General features: G+C 33.0%; 1 protein-coding gene and 1 long non-coding RNA gene across 9 annotated transcripts in view; one reads left to right on the top strand and one right to left on the bottom strand.

The window, feature by feature from the left end:
* LOC118143100 (uncharacterized) overlaps positions 1 to 1,871 on the top strand; it is a 45,547-nt gene extending 43,676 nt beyond the window's left edge. Inside the window, exon 4 of the long non-coding RNA XR_004727271.3 lies at positions 397 to 1,871. This is a non-coding gene — a long non-coding RNA (uncharacterized LOC118143100). The remainder of the gene's footprint in view (positions 1 to 396) is intronic.
* The window catches only part of SYCP1 (synaptonemal complex protein 1), a 113,613-nt gene that overhangs the window by 23,701 nt on the left and 68,215 nt on the right, over positions 1 to 21,697 (bottom strand). For 6 of the 8 annotated variants that reach the window (XM_035252542.3, XM_035252541.3, XM_009001949.5 and 3 more), the window contains 7 exons: positions 17,122 to 17,203; positions 14,313 to 14,375; positions 14,091 to 14,153; positions 5,558 to 5,674; positions 5,011 to 5,121; positions 3,759 to 3,851; positions 2,859 to 2,933 (listed from right to left, as the gene is read on the bottom strand). In XM_035252542.3, the coding sequence (XP_035108433.3) occupies positions 2,859 to 2,933; positions 3,759 to 3,851; positions 5,011 to 5,121; positions 5,558 to 5,674; positions 14,091 to 14,153; positions 14,313 to 14,375; positions 17,122 to 17,203 (604 nt within the window). The remainder of the gene's footprint in view (positions 1 to 2,858; positions 2,934 to 3,758; positions 3,852 to 5,010; positions 5,122 to 5,557; positions 5,675 to 14,090; positions 14,154 to 14,312; positions 14,376 to 17,121; positions 17,204 to 21,697) is intronic. The other 2 variants (XM_035252540.3, XM_078332837.1) reach the window with 2 other exon arrangements.

Here is a 21,697-nt window from a genome sequence, read left to right as displayed (position 1 = left end):
TTTTCAAAAAGTCACAATAGTATAGACAATGCAATAAAAGTAAACATTTTTTAAACAGAAGAAGAATACCTAAAAGAATTATCTCTATAACTGTTAGTCCAATCTGAGTATATGGAAAGTTGGAAAGCAGATGGACAAACAGTAAACTCTAAGATATGGGTTTATAGGCTATTCTTAACCTTTTTGTACTTTTCTGTATTCACATTTTATAAAATATAAATGTAATGTGTTTTTATTTAACAATTTATGTATACAATAAATCCCTATATCAATGAGTTTAGATGATACTGTAGTAACAACCCCAAATTTTAGTGGATTACAAGAGAAGTTTATTTTCTCAACCACATTACATGTCAATTATGGACTGGTTTCTACCCTACTCCTTGTCATCTCCAGGAATCTAGGCTGAAGAAGCAACTTCTATATCAGTCTCAAGGACAAAGAAAAAGAGAGGCTGGGAAGACCATGTGGTGTCTCTTAAAGCATCTTCTCAGAAATGCCACTTTTGCTCACATTCCATTGGGTAAAACAAAACATTTGGCCAAATCTGAAGTCAACAAGAAATATATAATTTTTTTCAAGTCAGTAGAAATATATAATTTTTCCTTTGGGAGGGACCCTAATAGAAAATGGCAGCATACATTTTGAATAAAACAATCTATCACAAGCCTAAATTTTTTATGTATATCTATGTACAGGCATATTTGTGTGTGTACATATGTGCACATGTGTGTGTTTATATATTTTTTATAGATAATCAGAAAGAAACACAATATGATGCAAATGGAGGCCCTAAATTATTTTTGATATACAAATAAAAATAAGCCCTTAAATTTCTTAATAAGGAGCTCAGTGTGACCAAAGTTGAGAAACTGGTTAGGCCAATAGCTAAATTTTAAGAGTTGAGGAGATAAGAGCTGAAAAAAACAGACTAAAGTTAAGAAAAGAAGAGAGACAGTATAGCAGCTGAAGGAGTTTAATGGATGATAGAAATGAGACAGTATAGGAAAGGGATTCAGCCCTGGTAGACCAGAGATGATAATCAAGACCCCATGAGCCTCACATATCAAGGCATATTCTCCCCTACCTTTCCATCTCCCTTAATAAGCTGACCCAAGTCACATAGCAGAAGGAGGACCTCTCCTAACTTAGCTGACTAGGCCAAATTCATAAACATCAAAAAAGAAACTAACCGTTTATCTCTTTGAAGTGATACCTCCCCAGGTTACTAAAAGTGGACTCTAGCATTCCTATTAAGAACCTGACCATCTTCCACGTTTACTGAAGTGAGGTTCTGGCATTCCTGATAAGAAATGGAACAGATCCAGTCTGCTAAAGACAAGAAGGACTCCAACACTGACCTTTCACTGATGTTTTCCTCATTATAATCCCATCTTAATACTAAAATCTTCACCCAAGGCGGAACTTATCCACCATTTTCTGGTCATGCAATGTATATCAGAGCATGATGCTCCATTACACAAGCGCAAAGAAAATTTTCCCTAAACATGCTTGTATGTTACTCCATTTTCTGCCTCAGCTTCTGAAATGATGACAGCCGAGCCTCAGGGAGCTAGCGCCAAGATCCCTCTCCCATAAACTGCGCCCCTGCTTTGACTGAGCCACAAGCCTACTAAACCTTGCCTGAGAAAAAAATGTCTATTTGGTTTGGTGTTGATTTCCACTTCCGTGAGACTCAAAGAACTTGGGATACAAGCTACAGTAACAGAAGTCTTCTTTACGTTTATTGACTAAAGTAAAAAGTAAAGATTGCTGAGGGTTTAATAGCATCAAAGAGTTAAACCATAGAAGAATTCCTCTTCTACTGAAACTGTAGCATAAGGGTAAGCATGAATCTTATTATTGCAAATAATGGGAAAGCCATTTTGTTATTCCTTTAAGAGACGTTTATTGAAAATCTAAAAATTTCAAAGCCCTGTACTCAGATAAAGGTAAAACAAAGATAATTAAGGCATAATTAGCCCTTGAAGAGCTTGGAATATAATAAGAAGTACAGAGTAAAATAACCATTTTAACATTAAAAACAAAGTGCTACGAGATTACACACATATATAGTAAGCCCACAACTAGAAGATGAAAGATCTGTGAGATTTTTCCAAAATAGAGAAGGATTAAAGGAATTAAATACAGGAAACAAAGTAAACAAAATCTCAGAGGCTTGAAATTGAAAGTGTAGGAACATGTAAATTAAATTAGAAAAAACATTTAACTAGAAGATCTATCAAAGCTGTTCCAGAGTGATCAAGAGAACAGGTTTGAAGCCATGCAAAAATAGACCTAGACTTGAATTCTAGTCATTCTGCTCTCTTACTATGTAATCTTGAATAAATAATGTAACCTCTGACAAAATAAGGATAATAATAAAGTATTGCATATAACATTGCTGTAAAGATTAAATTAAATGTAAGTAGGGTATTAAACACAGTTCCTATCTCATAGAAAGCAAAAAAAAATAGTATTTGTCATTTATAGGGTGAATCAATTCATTCTGTAAACTGCGAAACACTATAGAGATAGCCTGTTTTCTGAAACATGATGAATACCTTCAAAAAAAAGCACATCTAAATATATAAGCATTTTAATATGAGGTAATATTACTCAAATACTTACAGTATAAAGTGTTCCTTTTCTTAAAAACACACTTATATTTACGTGTGTTTTACATTTACATTAGGAAATATTCTAAATGTTTCTAGAAAAAAGCTTATGGGGAAAAATTATTTTCTCATCCAATTACTGAAATTTATCATATTATTTTATAACATGACATATTTCTAAAAATCCAAAGTTGCCCCTAAACCTTATAATAATTTTTTTTGTAATGCCACAAAACCTACTTTTTCTCCTCTTTCTATTTCAAGTTGCTTCTTAACAGACAAAAGTTCATTTCTAAAATTGGATAGTTCAATCTCCTGAAGAAAAAGAAACATGAAGTTTATAAGAGCTTTCATGTATTTCTCAAGACAATGAAAATATAAACTAGTGCTCTGAGTAAATTCAACTTTGTAGAGAAATAAATTCGCTCATACAATATAGATACTTTTAAAGTCAACTGATATAAAGGCTGCTAGCTGAACATAGCTCAAGACCTCATTTAAACACATTTTTTGGGCTGGGCACAGTGGCTCATGCCTATAATATCAGCACTTTGGGAGGCGGAGGCAGGCAGATCACTCGAGGTCAGGAGTTTGAGACCAGCCTGGCCAACATGCTGAAACCCCATCTCTACTAAAAATATTAATACAAAAATTAGCTGGGTGTGGTGATGCACATCTGTAGTCCCAGTTACTCAGGAGGCTGAGGCAGGAGGATTGCTTGAAGCTGAGAGGTAGAGGTTGCAGTGATGCAGTGAGCCCAGATCATGCTAGTACACTCCAGCCTGGGCAACAAAGAAATGCTCTATCTCAAAAAAAAGTTTTTTTATAGTTTTCTTTAAAGAAAAATTTAATGCAAAGTATATCTCTCCTTGTTCTCTCCCAATTTTTCCTACCCTCCTCTCCCAATTTCAATCAGAGGTCCAAATGTGTTAATTGGAGTTTATAAAATTTCACTTGAAAAAAAATTTGTTCCACTATTTTGAAAATTAAATTAGAAAAAGCATTTAACTAGAAGAGCTATAAAATGCCTTTCAGATTTAAGATTCATTCAATAGCTCAAAAATTAGTTTTACTTAATATTATTCTTTACCACCAGTCACTGCTGACATTATGAAAACTGCTATTTTTCCTGTATCTCACCAAAGATGCTCTCAGTGACATCTGCTCCTGTTCTTTGCTCTTGTAAAGTCCTAATTCTGAGTCTCTTTCTTCAATGATCTTATCATATTGGTGCTATATTAAACAAAGAAGACATTTTAGGTGTATTAAAACTGAATAGATTATAAAATTGGTATCCTAACATATTTTATTTAATATTTAATTTAGTATTTAATTAATTATTTAGTATTTAATTATGCAGAAAAATTATGTTTATAAATTCAGTAATATATATGGGTATATATCTTTTTAATGTTTCAATTATATTTTTTCATTCAAACAACCTCAACAGTGAAACACTCAACAGTCTTGGATATAACCTAAGAGCAGAAGATAATTCTTTTATTGGAAACATTGAATTTGAACATTTAAAAATATGACAGAGACACCAAGACCTCTACAAAACTGACTGACTCCAAATCTGGGACAGGAAATATAAGCCTTAAACATTTTGTCGTAACTCAAAGAAAGTTATCAGAGAAAATTAAAATTAAGTCAAAAGAACTTGCCAGCCACCTTGAAGAGGCTCCTGCTGGCCAAATGTGGAAAAATGTGAGTTATCAATAAGGACACATGCTGCACTGCATTGAAACATACCAAATTTGTTTAAATCTATGAGCTCACAATGCTATTTAAACTATGTTTTAAAATCCTCACTGGTTCTCTCATAATAATCTCTTATTCCAGCAGATTTTTTTTTTTAATGAACAGGTAGGTATATCCTACTTCTTCTCCAAATCCTAAGAATGAGGCTTAGTTCCGTAACAGATGGATACGCTAAAACAACAATTAAAAATATAAGACACAAACACATCACACACTAAGCATTTTATCTATTTTGTCCTTTGATAAAAATTAATTTAGCCTATTATGTGTTAGATATACCTACAGAATACAAATACCAATGAAATATTTATCCTGGGCATGTACTTAAAAATATATAAGGTAGAAAGTGCTATAAGAGACTACTAGGAGAATCCAGAAAAAGAGTGATTACTTCCATTCATCACAGATAATAGAGCTTTCCTCAAGGAAGTGACAGAGAGGCTCAACTTTGTACGGTTAAGATCTGAACTTAGAGAAATGGGCATCAAAGGTATTCCAGCTATAGTCAGTCACTGTTGCATAGACAATTATCTTTGCCGACAAATAAGAATACTATCTTGATTTCACCATTTTTAACAGAAATATGGCTCCAATTAATAATTCTCATTATATAAGAAGAAAAAATTACCTTATGTTTTTCCATAAGTGCTACCATTTCAGCTATTTTATGTTGACATCGTATATCAATTTCTTTCTGTAATTTTACTGCTTCATCAGCTATTGCTTTTGCTTTCTTAACCTACAAAATAAGCAAAAAAAAGTTTCTTAAAATCAATGCACAAAAAACAAACAAGTGTTAATAGTATTCTACTTAAATAAAATGTTATTTAAGTGTTCTACTTAAATAGAATGCAAACTTCAAACACCAGGAAACTTGAAAAACAAGTAGAAAATGCACTGCTTGGGGTTTTTTCAGGGTGTTCTCTGAAGTAAGATGACAATATAACACCGTGGCAATCATTAAATCCTTTCAAAATAATTATATACTCAAAACACTTAGAATAACAAGGACAGTTTTAGCTTCTATAAAAATAAACTGACCCTAATATAAATTTACTAAACCTTTTTTTAAACCATAATTTAAATTTTAAGATTTTTTTACTTTTCTCTTAAAATCCTAATAAAAATATAGATTTTTAGTATAATAAATTCGGAATACATTAAGTTTTTCCCACCTCGCCTAAAAGATTTTCTTCTGATATCTTTTTGTCCTCTATTTCCTTCTGATAGCTGTCAGTCATTTCTTGAAATTTCTGTTTGGCACTTTCTAGTTCTAACTGTAATGTATTGACCTTTAAGTAAAGAAAAATGGCATGAATATCAGTAAATGCTATGGATTGCTTGAAAATATTCCATATTCATTTGGGTTTTATGAATTTTTTAAAATTCCTTATACTTTCATATGATGAGATGTATTTTATTTTCTCAAAATCTATCTTCTCCCCTAAAATATGTATTTAGTCTTGACAAGTAATATAAAATAAATACCCATGCATTTATTTTTAATGAATTTCTAACAATATTTACATTGGTTACTCTCAATGAATATAATATGCTTTATTAGTAAAAGTATGTCCATGTGACAGAAAACTCATGTGATTCAAAGAAAAGGTATATTCTTAATGAGATTAATTTTCTATAGAGAAGCAACAACTTCCAATTATATTATTTTCACATACTTTGTATAAATATTTACTGAGTTGTGTAGGTATAATTCATATATACAAATTATCAAGGGGGAAGGAAAGCCCTGAATTAATACCCTTCATATTCAATTTTATCTTAGATTATTACTGGAGAGGTGTTACATGGCAGGAATAGGAATTGGGAAGGGGGTATGAGTAATATAATGATGAATCAGACTGTATTTTATATCCATAAGTCAATCACCGACTTTAAAATATGGACCATTACCAATATTGATAAACACTGTTAAATGCACCTCCTTCTTCATTAGTTTTCCCTATTGCCCTTTCAAGTATAACATTCTTAATTTATATTTCCTTACTCTTCTTCATAGATTGCAAAATTATGTATTCCTAAAAAATATTTCAAGATTTTTTATTTTTGAACTTTATATAAATGTTTTCATAGAACATTATTTTTCTGGCTTGCTTTCTCATTGAACAGTTATATTTGAGATATTTATGTGTATAATAAATACAGTTCATTCATTTTCACTGCTGAGTAGTGTTCCGTTGCATGAATGTAACAGTTTATTTATGTATTCAATTGTTCAGGGCACTGAGTTGTCTCCATTTTGGGGTTGATACACACAATAATGCTATGAATGTTCTTATAAACGTCTCCTGGTTTACAAGAATGTAGAATTTCTCTATAGTATATACCTAGGATTGGAATTGTCAGGTCATAGGACAGGTTACACATTCAACTACAAGATGACATTATTTTCCATATGCAATTACCAATTTAAATTTCCAGCAACAAGATTAGGACTTTTTCTGTTTCACAACCTCAGCAAGAGTTGATTGTGTCAGACAAAAGTATTTGACTAAGTTTTGTCATTTAATTTACATTTTCCAGAAAATTATGTAACATGTTTAACTCTTCATGTTTTCTGTTCTGTGACCATCTCTGTTCATATATTTTACTCATTTATCTACTTGGTGCTTCATTTTCTTCTTAATTACATTTAATGGGTTCTAATCTTTTTTTCATTATATATGTAAAGTGGGGATATTCCTCCAACTTTCAGGTTTGTTGCTTTCCTTTCCAAGTAACCAAAAATTACTATAGTATATAATAATTTATCAATATTTTCAAATATGGTTCTGTTTTTTTATCTTATTTAGGAAACTTTTCACCAACAGGCCACAAAAATGGTTTCCCATATCTTCTTCAAATATTCTGAAGCCCTGCCCTTCACACTTACGTCCTTAAGGAATTTGTGTTTGTATGCAGTGTAGAGGTAGACTTTCATTTTACATATGAATAGTCAAATGTTCTAGCACTATATATCTACAGTATCACTCTGCATTGTGTCTAGTTACCATACACCTGGATCTTTTTCTAGGCTTCTCTTTTATTCAATCGATTTGACAACTTCTGTGCAAATATCATTCTGTCTTAATTACCTTAGCTATGCAATTAATCTTTATATCTGGTAGGGCATATTTTCCTACTTCATTCTTAAAAATTGCTTTAGTTATTCTAGGCCTATATGATAATTTTTGTTAAATAATCCAAGCGTTCTTGAAAAGTATGTTTTCCTCATTTTCTAATATAAAATTATCCTTATTTCTCCAACAGCCTTAAAAGATAGGTATGTTGTAGACAAAATTCAAGTTCAATGTTGATAGTAAACTTCTCAGTCCATGAAAATACTTTCCCATTGTTTTCTGACTTCTATTGTTGTTTGTTGAGATGTTCACGGCCAATCTGTTATTCCCTCACTGGTGATCTTCCATTTCTCTCCAGTTACTTTTAATACTTCTGTGTGCCCAATATTCTTGAATTATATTAAGTCTAGATGTAGATTTCTTTTAATTTTTCTTGCCTGGCATAAAAAATTTCTCTTTCTATATCTGTGACTTCATGTCTTTCATCAATTCTAAATATTCTCATTAGAGGTTGTGTAGATATCATTTATATATACAAATGATATGAAAGCTTGGGGCCAAAAATGTTTCAGATTTCAGATGTTTTCAGATTTGGGAATACTTACATATACCTAATGAGATATCCCAAGGATGGGACCTATGTTTAAACACAAAACTCATTTATATTTCATATCTACCTTATACACATAGCCTGAAGGTAATTTAATACAATATTTCAGTAATTTTGTACATGAAAAAGTATGTGTTAAGTACTTATGCATGGAATTCTCCACTTGTGGCATTATGTCTGTGCGATAAAGCTTTAGATTTGGGAGCATTTTAGATTTTGGATTTTCAGATTAGAAATATTCAGCCTGTAATTACTGCTTATCCCCAATTCACTCTATTTTTTCTTTCTTCTTGGACAATACAAAGCCCCTAGGGAAAAAATCATCAAAGTACATGACAACTATAATAGTATACTAAGATACAAGACATAAGAGATAAAGGAGATAAGGTAGTCTAAGGCCAAATATGCCAGTAAAAAAGACAAAGATTGTCAGAGTGCATAAAATTATGAACTCTGGCTACATGCTATTTATGAGACATTTAAAACATAAAGATACATAAAGGAGAAGCGTAAACAGATTTAAAAGCAAACACAAAACAGAATAAAAATGGTATAGTTATAAAAATAACATAAAATCTTGCTCTAAGACAAGAAGCACTACTAGAGATAAAGGAATTATCTTATTTTAACAACAATTTTTATTATATGTAAATATATAAAATATATATTAACTATACAGTTGACCTTTGAACAACATGGATTTGAACTGCATCCACTTATATGTGGATTTTTTCAACTAAATTTAAGTGAAAAATATACAGTATCCACAGGATATGAAACCCATGTATATGGAGAACCAACTTTTTATTTGCACAGATTCCACAGGGCTAACTAGGGGATATGAGTACGCACAGATTTTGGTATTCATGGAGGGTTCTGGAACCAATCCTCCATGTATAAACCAAGGGAACAATTATACCTATAAAGTTCTATCATATGTAATAAAAAGGTATATATATTCTAAATAATGTATACCCAATAATATGGCCTTGAAATAAAAACAAGTTAACAGAACTGCAAGTAAGAGAACAGAAATCCACAATCATTGTGTAAAATTTTTAAACACATCTATCTCAATCAACTATTCAATAAAACAAAAAACTAAGCAGAGATACAGAATCAAAAAAGATACGCAAATATAAAGAATATAACTGGTAATCTTTACATAATGGAACACTTCACCCAACATTATTTATATACTTTACATTACTTTCAGGTATGTAAGGCACATTTATAAAAAGTGACCTCATATACTGAGCCATCAGGCAAATATCAATAAATTTCAAAGTACTAAAGTCACACCAGAGGGTGTTCTCTAATAACAATTTAATTATGCTAAAAATCAGTAACAAAAATACAACATGTCCCTTAAATGTAGAAATTAAGAAACACAGGAAGGCTTTGGGCTAAACAGTGCTAATTTACTATATATCAAAACCTATAGGACAGCAATACTTAGTGGGAAATATATAGTCTGAAAATGTGTACTTAGAAAGATTGAAAATTAATGATCTAAGAATTCATCTTAAGATAGGGCCAGGCACGGTGGCTCACACCTGTAACTCCAACACTTTCAGAGACCAATGTGGGTGGATAACTTGAGGCCAGGAATTTGAGACCAGTCTGGCCAACATAGTAAAACCCCATCTGTACTAAAAATACAAAAATTAGCCAGGCATGGCAGCACATGTCTGTAATCCCAGCTACTCAGGAGGCTGAGGCAGGAGAAATCGGTTGAACCCAGGAGGTAGAGGTTGCAGTGAGCCAAGATTATGGCCACTGCACTCCAGCATGGGTGACAGAGCCAAACTCCATCTCAAAAAGAGAAAAAAAACTTCCCAAATTGACCAACTCCTGGTAACAGTGATAAAAAAAAAAAAAAAGAACAACCAACCAACAATAGATTAAAAAGAGGACATTACTGTTTTTAACAGTAAATGCTACAGACAATTCAGAAACTGTAGAAAATATAGATGAACTGGATGAAATCCAGAAAAATATTATTTATCTAATTGAAGAAACAGGATAACTAAGTTATACGGTAACTATGATTAAATCGTTTAAACTAAAAGCCTTTGCATAAATAGAACTCTAGGCCCAGTAGCTTTCATTGGTGAGTTCAACTTTAATGAGACATAATATACATGTATTAAATTGCGTGGCTTTAAGTGTAAAGTTTAATAAGCTTTGACAATTTTTTTTTTTCAGAGACAGAGTCTTGCTCTGTCACCAGGCTAGCATGTAAAGCACAATCTTGGCTCGCTGCAACCTCTGCCTCCTGGGTTCAAGCAATTCCGCTGCCTCAGCTTCCTGAATACCTGGGACTACAGGCGCGCGCCACCACGCCCAGCTAATTTTTGTATTTTTAGTAGAGACAGGGTTTCACCATGTTGACCAGGATGGTCTCGATCTCCTGATCTTGTGATCCACCCATCTCAGCCTCCCAAAGTGCTGGGATTACAGGTGTGAGCCACCTCGCCCAGCCGACAAACATATGAGGGAACATGTTCTGTGAGACTTCAATCTTTTAAAATGTATGGAAACTTGTTTACGGCTTAGCATACAGTCTATTTTGGTAAGCATTCTATATGAATTTCAATAGAATTTATAGTTGCAGGTAGAGTGTTCTATAAGTATCAATTAAATCAAATAGTTAAGAGTGATGTTCGGATTTTCTATATCCTTCCAGATGTTTTACTAGTTGTTGTATCAGTTGTTGAAAGGGGAGTATTATGAGTATGGCATTTTTTATTGCTTATTTTATTATGGTTTTACTTCATTTATTTTGAAGCTCTATTATTAGGTACAAAGATATACTTAATTGTTATATCTTTTTTTTTTTTTTTTGAGATGGAGTTTCGCTCTTGTTACCCAGGCTGGAATGCAATGGCGTGATCTCGGCTCACTGCAACCTCCGCCTCCTGGGTTCAGGCAATTCTCCTGCCTCAGCCTCCTGAGTAGTTGGGATTACAGGCACCCGCCACCGTGCCCAGCTAATGTTTTGTATTTTTAGTAGAGACGGGGTTTCACCATGTTGACCAGGATGGTCTCGATCTCTTGACCTTGTGATCTACCCGCCTCCGCCTCCCAAAGTGCTGGGATTACAGGTGTGAGCCACCGCGCCCGGCCCAATTGTTATATCTTTTTAATGAATTGACACTTTTACCATTATAAAATGCCCCTATTAATCTTTAATAATATTACTTGTCTTATATTTGTGTTATTGAAATTGTCTTCTTATTAAAATTGTCACTCTACTTTCTCATGCTTACTATTGGCATGATAGTATTTCTTTCTTTTATCTTTTTCCTTTAAACCTCTTTGTGTCTTTATATTAAATACAATGTGTCTCTAATAGCAGCATATAGTTTGCCCTTGATTTTTTAGTCAGAATGATCATTTCTGCCTTTTTATTAAAACATTTGTCCATTGACATTTAATCTATTGATATGGTTGAGTTCAGATCATTATGCTATTCATCTTCTATTCATATCTGTTTTTTGTTTCTCTGTACTTCCTTAGGAGTTTATCAAACTTTTTTCATATTCTATTTCATTTCAATTCCTCTATTGGCTTTTTTGCTATTGTTATGGACTGGATATTCCCCCAAAATTCATATGTTGAAATCCTACCTTCAGTGTGATAGTATAGTAGGGCCTATGGGAAGTGATTAGATCATAAGGGTGAGCCTTCATTAATGGGATTAGTGTCCTCGTTAAAAAAGGATCCCAGAGAGCTCTCTTGCCCTTCTGCCATCTGAGAACATGAGAGGATGGCTGTTTATGAACCAGGAACCAGACACTAAATCTGCCAGTGCCTTGATTTTTGACTTCCAGTCTCCAATACTAAAAGAAACAAATGTTTATTGTTTATACACCACCCAGTCTATAGTACTTTGTTATAAAAACCTAAACTAAGACAGCTATACTTCATTGCATGATTTTGTAGTGGTTGCTCAAAGGGTAGCATGTATCACTAACCTATCAAACTCTACTTAAGAGTTAATAATGTACTGTTTCATATGTAATATAAAAATGTTACAACAAAATAGTTATATTTACTCCCCTGTCCTTTGTGTTATGGCTGTCACATAGATTATAAACTCTATAATAGCTATTTTTTTCCTTTAAGCAGCTGTATATACCCTTTTAAAATAAAAATATATCACCTTTTAAATTCTTCTCAATATTTACCATTTCCAGTGCTTCTCATTTCTTCTACTGATCCAAATTTCCATCTAATGCCATTTTCCTTTAGCTTGGAGAAATTCCTTTAGTATTGCTTAGGGTACAGCTTTTGATGTCATGTTATCTTCATTTTTTTATAAAGATTTTTTGCTGCATACAGAATTCTGGGTTGATGGTTGATTTTTGTTAGCATTTTATAAATGTCATTCCTTGGTCATCTGGCCTTCACTGTCCGGATACAAGGTCAACCATCATCTGTGTCATTGTTGTGCAATGTGACATTTTTTTCTGTCTGCTTTTAAAGGTTTTTTATCTTTGGTTTTAGCACTTTGACTAAGATATGACTGCTTACATACAGTTTTGTGTCTATCTTGCTTTGGATTTGCTGAGGGCCATGAATCTGTGAGTTTGTTTTATATTAAATGTGGGAAATTTTTGAGAAATTCCTCAATTAATTTTATTTGCCCAGGTCAGGCACAGTCTCACACCTGTAATCCTAGCAATTGGGGAGGCTGAGGCAGGTGGATTACTTGAAACCAGGAGTTCAAGATCAGCCTGGGAAACATGGAAAAACCCCCATCCCTATCAAAAATACAAAAATTAGCTGAATGTGGTGGTATACACCTGTAGTCCCAGCTACTCAGAAGGTTGAGGTAGGAGGATCACCTGAGCTCAGGAGGTCGAGGCTGCAATGTGTTGTGATCACTTCACTGCACTCCAGCCTGGATGACAGAGTGAGAGTCTGTCTCAAAAATAAAAATTGTATTTTCCCTATTCTCTCTCTCTTCTTATTCAGGGACTCCAATTACACTCTTAAAAACACTTGCTATTGTTCTACAGAACACTGAGGCACTATTCCTTTCTTTTAAAAAATCTTCTGTGTACTTCTGACTAGATACTTTCTACTTATCCAACTTCCAGTTTACTGACACTTGATTCATTTGTCTTCAATCTACTATTAGGATCATTTGGTTTTGGTTTTGGTTTTTAAGGACATTTTACTTTTCAGTTTTAGAACTTCCATTTGATTATTTTCAGTTTCCATTTCTTCACTGAGATTCCCCATCTAATCTTTCATTATGACCATAGTTTCCTTTCTGTCTTTGAACATGTTTATAATAGCTGCATAAAAGACCTTATCTGCTAATCCAACATCTGGGTACTTTTGTGTTATTTTTTTATTGACTGATTTTTATACTACAAATTGACATTTGTGTTGTCTTCTGTTTGGGGCTAACACAAATAATACTGCTATGAATATTTTTGTACCTTTCTCCTGACTTTACCTAGAAGTAGAAGAGCTGAATTATAAGATATATGTATCTGCTACATTTATATAGAATATCAACAGTTTATGAAAATCCTTACTTGACTTACTTTTTAATCACATTTACATATTTTCAATTTCAAATACTATTAAAGGAAGTATGATTTTTATGTTTCCTCCCAAAAAGCACATACTTAATACAATGAGAATTGTTTTCCATTTATAATTCAAAAATGATTTATTGAATACTTACTGTCAGTCATTGTTCAAAGACTTATGAATAAGATTACAAAATATGGCTTTAATATCAGGAGCTTACATTGTAAAGCTTTAATTTGTTTTATACAAGTAAATGGTTCTCAATCCCCTTTTGCAGCCGGATAATCACACCTAGACTTAGGGAATATGACCACACACAAACAGCTCATGCATGCACATACATCCTTAAGCTGCTTGAATCCAATTTCATTTTATACTGTTACAGTATAAATAACTGGCATAAAATTTCTAAATTCTCATCTATCTATTAGTATTTAACAAAACAAAAATAACGATGCCAAATACCTTTATCTCATAAACATTCAGTTGCTTGCTTTCTGCTGTACCTTTTTTTTTCAAGGCCTTATTCTGTTAAAAGTAAAAATAAATATATTTAGTACTAAAGTCATTCAAACCTACCTTCCCACTGACTTTGACTTAAATTACTAAAGGAAGGGAAAGTATTATTCTCTAAAACTGTGGTGATATATCAGTTTGATTTTAAGAATATTTATAAAAAATACATACCTCCTGCTGAAGTTCTTCAATACGTTTGTTTTTATTTTCAATTTGTTTCCTTAAATTGTTACGCTAAAAAAATTATGAGAAATTACAACTATTTTATTCAGTATTCCAGTCAAAACAGGCAATTTCAGACTAATAAAAATTTTGCATAAGGTACTGATAAAGGCCACTTCAAAATCATGGTAATTCCATTAATATAAAAATTATACTATAATCACAAATTTTAATAAAGATCATCTAAATACAAATGCAATCATAGCTCACTGCAACCTCCAACTCCTGGGCTCCTACCTCAGCCTCCAAAGTGCTGGGATTACAAGTGTAAGCCACTATACTCAGCCTCAGTGTCCCTTTTTTTAAAAACAATTATCTTTATATGTGAAATTATGAATATGTTAACTAGCATGATTTAATCATTTCACAATGTATACATATATCAAAACATCACTTTGTATACCATAAATATGTATAATTTTTCTCAGTTAAAAAAATCATTTTCATGTTACTTCTTATATGTCAACATTCATCATTCTTATATTTATGATGCTTTATCAGCTTTCCCAGTTTATCTTGAATTTTTTTAATTGTCTTGAATATAATGTTTATAATCTATTAAATATAGCTTTAACAAACATTTTTTAATTCTGAACTTTGCAACAATCAGAAAAGGATAGGCATTATTTCCATTTGAGAGATCAGGAAACTAAGGCTCAGATAGGCAAAATGTATATAAAATAACAAATGTCTGAATTAAGGTACCAGATTGGGGGGAAAAAAGTATAATGAAATTCAATGTCATACAAAATATCTGGAAATATTTACAACCTGGATTCTTTCTGGGAAACTGTTTCAACAAGTAAGTTGAAATCCAAATATGAAAAACTGAAATATGCTAAAAATTGTCATGCATTTCATTTTTTTCCTTAAATCATCACTAATATTTTGTATATTGGCAAAATAAATTATGGTTTAAATTCTTAAGGGAGAATTTTATTTTATGTTAAAAATTAAATTCATGTTTTTCTCCATGACAAACAAAAGGCTTAATGATCTGCAATGGCCTCTGATACAAATGTTTAAGTAGTGAATTACATACCAAGTATTTAGTAAATTAAGTTCATTTTTTCAGGTTATATTTAACTAATAAATATGAACTAAAAGAAAAATCGCTTTTCAGGGAGGAAAATATGATATAGTGTAAAGAATGCAGAAGACCAGCTCTACTACTTCTTAGTCACGTAACCTTTTGAAGGTTTTTATCCTTTGGAGGTCTGATTCCCCAATTCATAAAATAAGAGCAATAATTACTTCCAGTTAAGCAAGATAACAAGAAAGAACCTAGAATGCACCTGGTCTATTGTAAGCCCTTTAAAATGTTAGCTCAACTCATCCTTGAACTATTCCAATAGTTTTACAGCTCTCAAAAGTGTAAATACAATTTTAACAATCCTCATGTCAAAATTCTTCAATGACCTCAAACTCATAAATATAGTTTATGTGGCCTTAAATGATCCACCCTCATCGTTCCCCACCTTCATCTCTCCATGCTTACCTATCCCTACCCTCATCTTTCCTCACTCTGCCCACTACCACAGTTACCTTACACTCCATCTTTCAGTCACAATGAACTTTTTGTAGTTACTTAAATACACCATGCTCTGATCCTTCAGACTTACCCATATAATGTTTATATATTTTTAACTTAGAATATTAACCTCTCTGCTATACTTAGGTCCACCACCTGCCCTCAACTAATTCCTATTAATCTAAGGCTTTACATTGAATGTGACTTCTTTCAGGAAGCATGCCCTAACTCAAGTTTGGATTACATGTTCTTCCTACAGACTCTAATAGTATCCAAATAGGGGCCTCTGTTTTGGTCTGGCCAGCACCCTCTCCTACAAGAACTATACTCTACTATAAAATCCACAGTAGTCCTGCTCAGGTCATGATATTTGATGAGGGCTAAACTCTATCTCTATGAATGGACATGCAGCTCAGGCTTAGCCAGGTTACTCTATCTCCTAGCTACAATGATTGGCTCAGGATTAAATATGAACTAAACTAGGCCAGAGTTCTCACCAAGATTTTTTTAGAACTTTCAGGACTACTTTTAATAGCCTTCCAACTAATTCCAATACCTTTCAACTATCCCCATTTCATTCTCAAATATTAAAAGGTGTCACCTCCCCATTAAAAAACTTTACTTAGATCACTACTATGTCCCAAATAAATGAAATCCAAATGTAATACCCAGAACAGTGTCTGGCACATAGTAGGTGGTCAATAATATTTGTTGAACGAATGAAAAAAAAACACAATCAAAGATCTCATAATCTAGATCGAGATTTCTGCTTTGGCACAATTTTCTTCCATTCTGTATAACATATACTATAATCATGTCACATACCTTGTACTATGCCATTTTCATGACATTCTTCCCTAAGAACCTTATTATCTTAATTTGTTATCATACTCACCAAAGCATGACACAAACTTATTAAACAATTTTTATCCATATATTTTATATGACTAAAGTATGAGCCTTTTATTTAGCCTAAAAATGTAAGTCTACATTAAATATTGTGCATGTATTAATAGAAAATCAGAATTATGCCACTATTTCTTCTAGATATAAATCACATATTAATAGCAAAATAATCCAATTTTTCCTAGATATTTAAAGTTGATGGCAGTCTCTAGATCACTATTATTTGTACAACAGTATACTTCCCTTTTTTTATTTTAGACAATGATGTTGCTTTTATGATTTGAAATTTGGTGATAAAATTTATTATTAAATATAACATACATTTTCTTCACTCTTGTCCAATTTACATTTAACTTCATCTCTTTTCTGTTTTAGCTCTTCTCTCACATATTCCAGTTCATTTCTAAAAGAAAATGGAAGAGTGACATTATAATAAAAATTATTAGATATAAAGATCTCAAATAACTCAAAATAAGAAAGTTTCAAAGACCACATTATTTAACCAAATGTAAAAACCAAAACTGAATACTTCAGAATATAAGTACAAACAAGAGTCCTCAAATATGTGGAAGTCATCTAAACAACTAATGGATTAAATGGAAACTTAAAATACAAAAACAAGTTATTTAGAAAATAATGAACATGGAAACATTACATATCAAACACTATGTCATAAGTTCATCATTGTGTTCAGAAGTAAATTGATGGCTTAAAATGTTTTTATAGTTTTAAAAAAGAGAAAGATAAACTAAATATCAAAATACAAAGCAACAGGGACAGAGCTGCCCAAGGCCAGAAGAACCCACCCTTTGTAGCAGTGTTCCCTGTATGTCGCATACGGAGTCAAAGGAGATTATTTTGGAGCTTTAAGATTTAATGACTGCCCTGCTGAGTTTCAGATTTGCATGGAGCCTGAACTCAATTCTTCTGGTTGATTTCTCCATTTTGGAATGGGAGTATTTATTCAATACCTGTATGCCTATTGTATCTTGGAAGTAATTAACTTGTTTTGATTTTACAGGTGGATAGGACTTGCCTTCTCTCAGATGAAACTTTGGCCTTTGGACTTTTGAGTAATGGTGGAATGAGTTATGACTCTGGGGTACTATTTGGAAGGCATAATTGTATTTAGGAATGTGAAAAGTATATGAGATGTGGGTAGGGGAGGTGCAATGATACAGTTTGGATATTTGTTCTCACCCAAATTTCAGATTGAAATGTAAACCCCAATATTGGAAGTGGAGCCTGGTGGGAGGTGTTTGAGTCAGGGGGCGGATCCCTCATAGCTTGAGAATGTCAGCAATAGCGAATTCTTGCAACACTTGGATGTTTAAAAGTGTGTCCTCCCCACCACTCTTGCTCCTGCTTTTGCCATGTGAAGTGCCTGCTCCTCTTTTGCCTTCTACCATGAGTAAAAGTTCCCAAAGGCCTTCCAAGAAGGTAAGCAGATGCCATCACCATGCTTTCTGTATGACCTAGAGAACTATGAGCCAATTAACCTTTATTCTTTAGAAATTACCCAGTCTCAGGTATTTCTTTATAGCAATACAAGAATGCTTAGTACACATGCCTACAAGATCTAGAAAACAGCCTCAAAAGGGCAAATCTAAGAGTCATTGACCTTATAGAAGAGGTAAAGACAGAGATAAGGGTAGCAAGTTGATTCAAGGGGATAATAACAGAGAACTTCCCAACCTAGAAAACAATCTAAATATTCAAGGACAAAAAGGTTATTAGAACACCAAGTATATTTAAACCAAAGAAGATTATCTTAAGGCATTTAAAAATCAAACTCACAGAGGTCAAGGACAAAGAAAGAATCCTAAAAGCAGCAAGAGAAAAGAAATAAATAACATACAGTATGTCAGGCAGAAGACTTTTCAATGGAAACCTTACAGGCCCAGAGAGTGTCATGTCATATTGAAAGTGCTAAAGGAAAAAGCTTAAACCCTAGATTCGTATATCCATTGAAAATATCCTTCAAACATGAAGGAGAAATAAAGACTTTCTCAGACAAACATAAGCTAAGAAATTCCATTAACACTAGATCCGTCCTATAAGAAATGTTAAAGAGGAGGCCGGGCGCAGTGGCTCAAGCCTGTAATCCCAGCACTTTGGGAGGCCGAGGCGGGTGGATCACAAAGTCAAGATATCAAGACCATCCTGCTCAACATGGTGAAACCCCGTCTCTACTAAAGATACAAAAAAAAAAAATTAGCTGGGCATGGTGGCACGTGCCTGTAGTCCCAGCTACTCAGGAGGCTGAGGCAGGAGAATTGCCTGAACCCAGGAGGCGGAGGTTGCAGTGAGCCGAGATCACGCCATTGCACTCCAGCCTGGGTAACAAGAGCGAAACTCTGTATCAAAAAAAAAAAAAAAAAAAAAAATGTTAAAGAGAGTTCTTCCATCTGTAAGAAAAGAATGTTAATGAACAATAAGAAATCATCTGAAGATATACAACTCACTGGTAACACTAAAACCAGAGTATTACAACAATGTAATTGTGGACTGAACTGGTCATTTTTTTTTTAAGACAGTCTCACTTTTGTCGCTCACTGCAACCTCTGCCTCCCGCGTTCAAGGGATTCTCCTACCTCAGGCTCCTGAGTAGCTGGGATTACAGGCATCCACCACCATGCCCAGCTAATTTTTGTATTTTTAGTAGAGACAGGGTTTCACCATGTTGGCCTGGCTGGTCTCAAACTCCTGACCTCTGGTGACCCACCTGCCTCAGCCTCCCAAAGTGCTGGGATTATAGGTATGAGCCACCATGCTTGGCCTCATATCTTAAATAGGAAGACAAAAAGATGAACTGATGAAAACTAATAATTTTTCCAGACATAAACATAATAAAATATAAACAACAAAAATTTTAAAAGCAGGGAAACAAAGTATAGAATTTTTATTACTTTTCTCTTTGCTTGTTTATTTGCTTATGCAATCAGTTAACTGTCATCAGTTTAAAATGATGGGTTATATGATATTTGCAAGCCTCATTGTAACCTCAAATAAAAAGATACACGACAAATAAAAATGAAAAAGTAGGAAATTAAAACATACCACCAAAGAAAAATGCCTTTGCTAAAAGGAAAACAAGGAGGGAAGAAGAGACCACAAAACAACCAGAAAACAAATAACAAAATGGCTAGCGTAAGTCCTTATTTATCAATAACATTGAATGTAAATGGACTAAACCCTCCAATCAAAAGACATAGAGCAACTGAATGGATAAAAAAGACTCAACAGGCTGTTGCCTAACAAGAAACATCTCTTCACCTGTAAAGATACACACAGACTGAAAATATAGGTATGGAAAAAGAAACTCCATGCAAACGGAAACTTAAAAGGAGCAGAAATAGCTCTTTTATATATGGCTATATTTATGCCAGATGTTATAGATTTCAAAACAAAAACTATAAAAAGGGACAAAGAAGGTCATTATATAATGACAAAGAGATGAATTCAGCTAGAGAACACAACAATTATAAAGATATATGCACCCAACACTTGAGCACACAGATATATAAAACAAATATTATTAGAGCTAAAGAGAGATAGGTTCCAGTAAAATAACAGCTGCTAACTTAAACACCCCACTTTCAGCATTGGACAGATCATGCAGACTTTGATCATCCAAAGAAACATCAAGCAATCTGCACTTTAGACCAAATGAACCTAATATATACTACAGAACATTTCGTCCAACAACTGTGAATAAACATGCTTCTCCTAAGCACATGGAACATTCCTAAAGACAGACCATATGTTAAGCCACAAAGCAAGTCTTAAAACATTCAAAATAATTGAAATCATATCAAGTAAATACTCTGACTACAATGAAATTGAGCTGAAAATTAATAACAAGAAGAATTTTGAAAACTGTAAAAACACATGAAAATTTAAAAATATCCTACCGAATGTTTAGTGGGTCAATAAAGTGATTAAGAAGAAAATTGAAAAATTTCTCGAAACAAAGGATAATAGAAAGACAACACACCAAAACCTATGGGATACAGCAAAAGGAGTTCTAAGAGGTGTGTGTATTAGTGCCTACATCAAAAAAGTTAAAAAAGTCAAACAACCTAATGATGCATCTTAAAAAACTAGAGAAAGCAAGAGCAAACCAAATCCAAATTAGTAGAAGAGAAGAAATAATAAAGATCAAGGCAGATATAAAGAAAATTAAAGAAAACAATACAAAATATCAACAAAACAAAAAGTTGTTTTTTTGAAAAGATAAAATTGACAAAACTTTAGGAGGATGAACTAAGAAAAAAAAAAGAAGACTCAAATAAATTTTAAAATGGAGTTGAAAAAGGAGATAGTATAACCAGTATCACAGAAATTGAAAGGATCATTAGAGGCTACTCTAAGGAACCACACATCAATAAATTGGAAAACCTAGAAGAAATGAATAAATATCGAGACACATGCAACCTAACAAAATTGAACCATAAAGAAATCTAAAACGTGAACAGATCAAAAACAAGTAACAAGATCAAATCTACAATAAAAAGTCTCCCAGCAAAGAAAAATCCAGGACCTGATGGCTTCACTGCAATTTTTCAAAACATTTAAAGAAGAGTTAATATCTATCCTGCACAAACTATTCCAAAAAATAAAGGCAGAGGGATTACTGCTAAACTCATTCTGTAAGGCCAGTATTAACCTGAAACCAAAGCCAAATAAAGACACATAAAAAAAAGGAAACTACAAGGTCATAAGTTGAGGCAGCAATTAAGAGCCTACCACACAAAAAAATCCCAGGTCCAGACGGGTTCACAGCAGAATTCTACCAGACACACAAAGAGGAACTGTTACCATTCCTTCTGAAACTATTCCAAATAATCCAAAAAGAGGGAATCCTTCCCAAATCATTTTATGAGACCAATATCAT

Source organism: Callithrix jacchus, chromosome 7, assembly GCF_049354715.1.
Source record: "Callithrix jacchus isolate 240 chromosome 7, calJac240_pri, whole genome shotgun sequence".
Classification (NCBI taxonomy): domain Eukaryota; kingdom Metazoa; phylum Chordata; class Mammalia; order Primates; family Cebidae; genus Callithrix; species Callithrix jacchus.
Note: the sequence above shows the minus strand (reverse complement) of the source record. Positions and strands in the feature narration are given on the sequence as shown.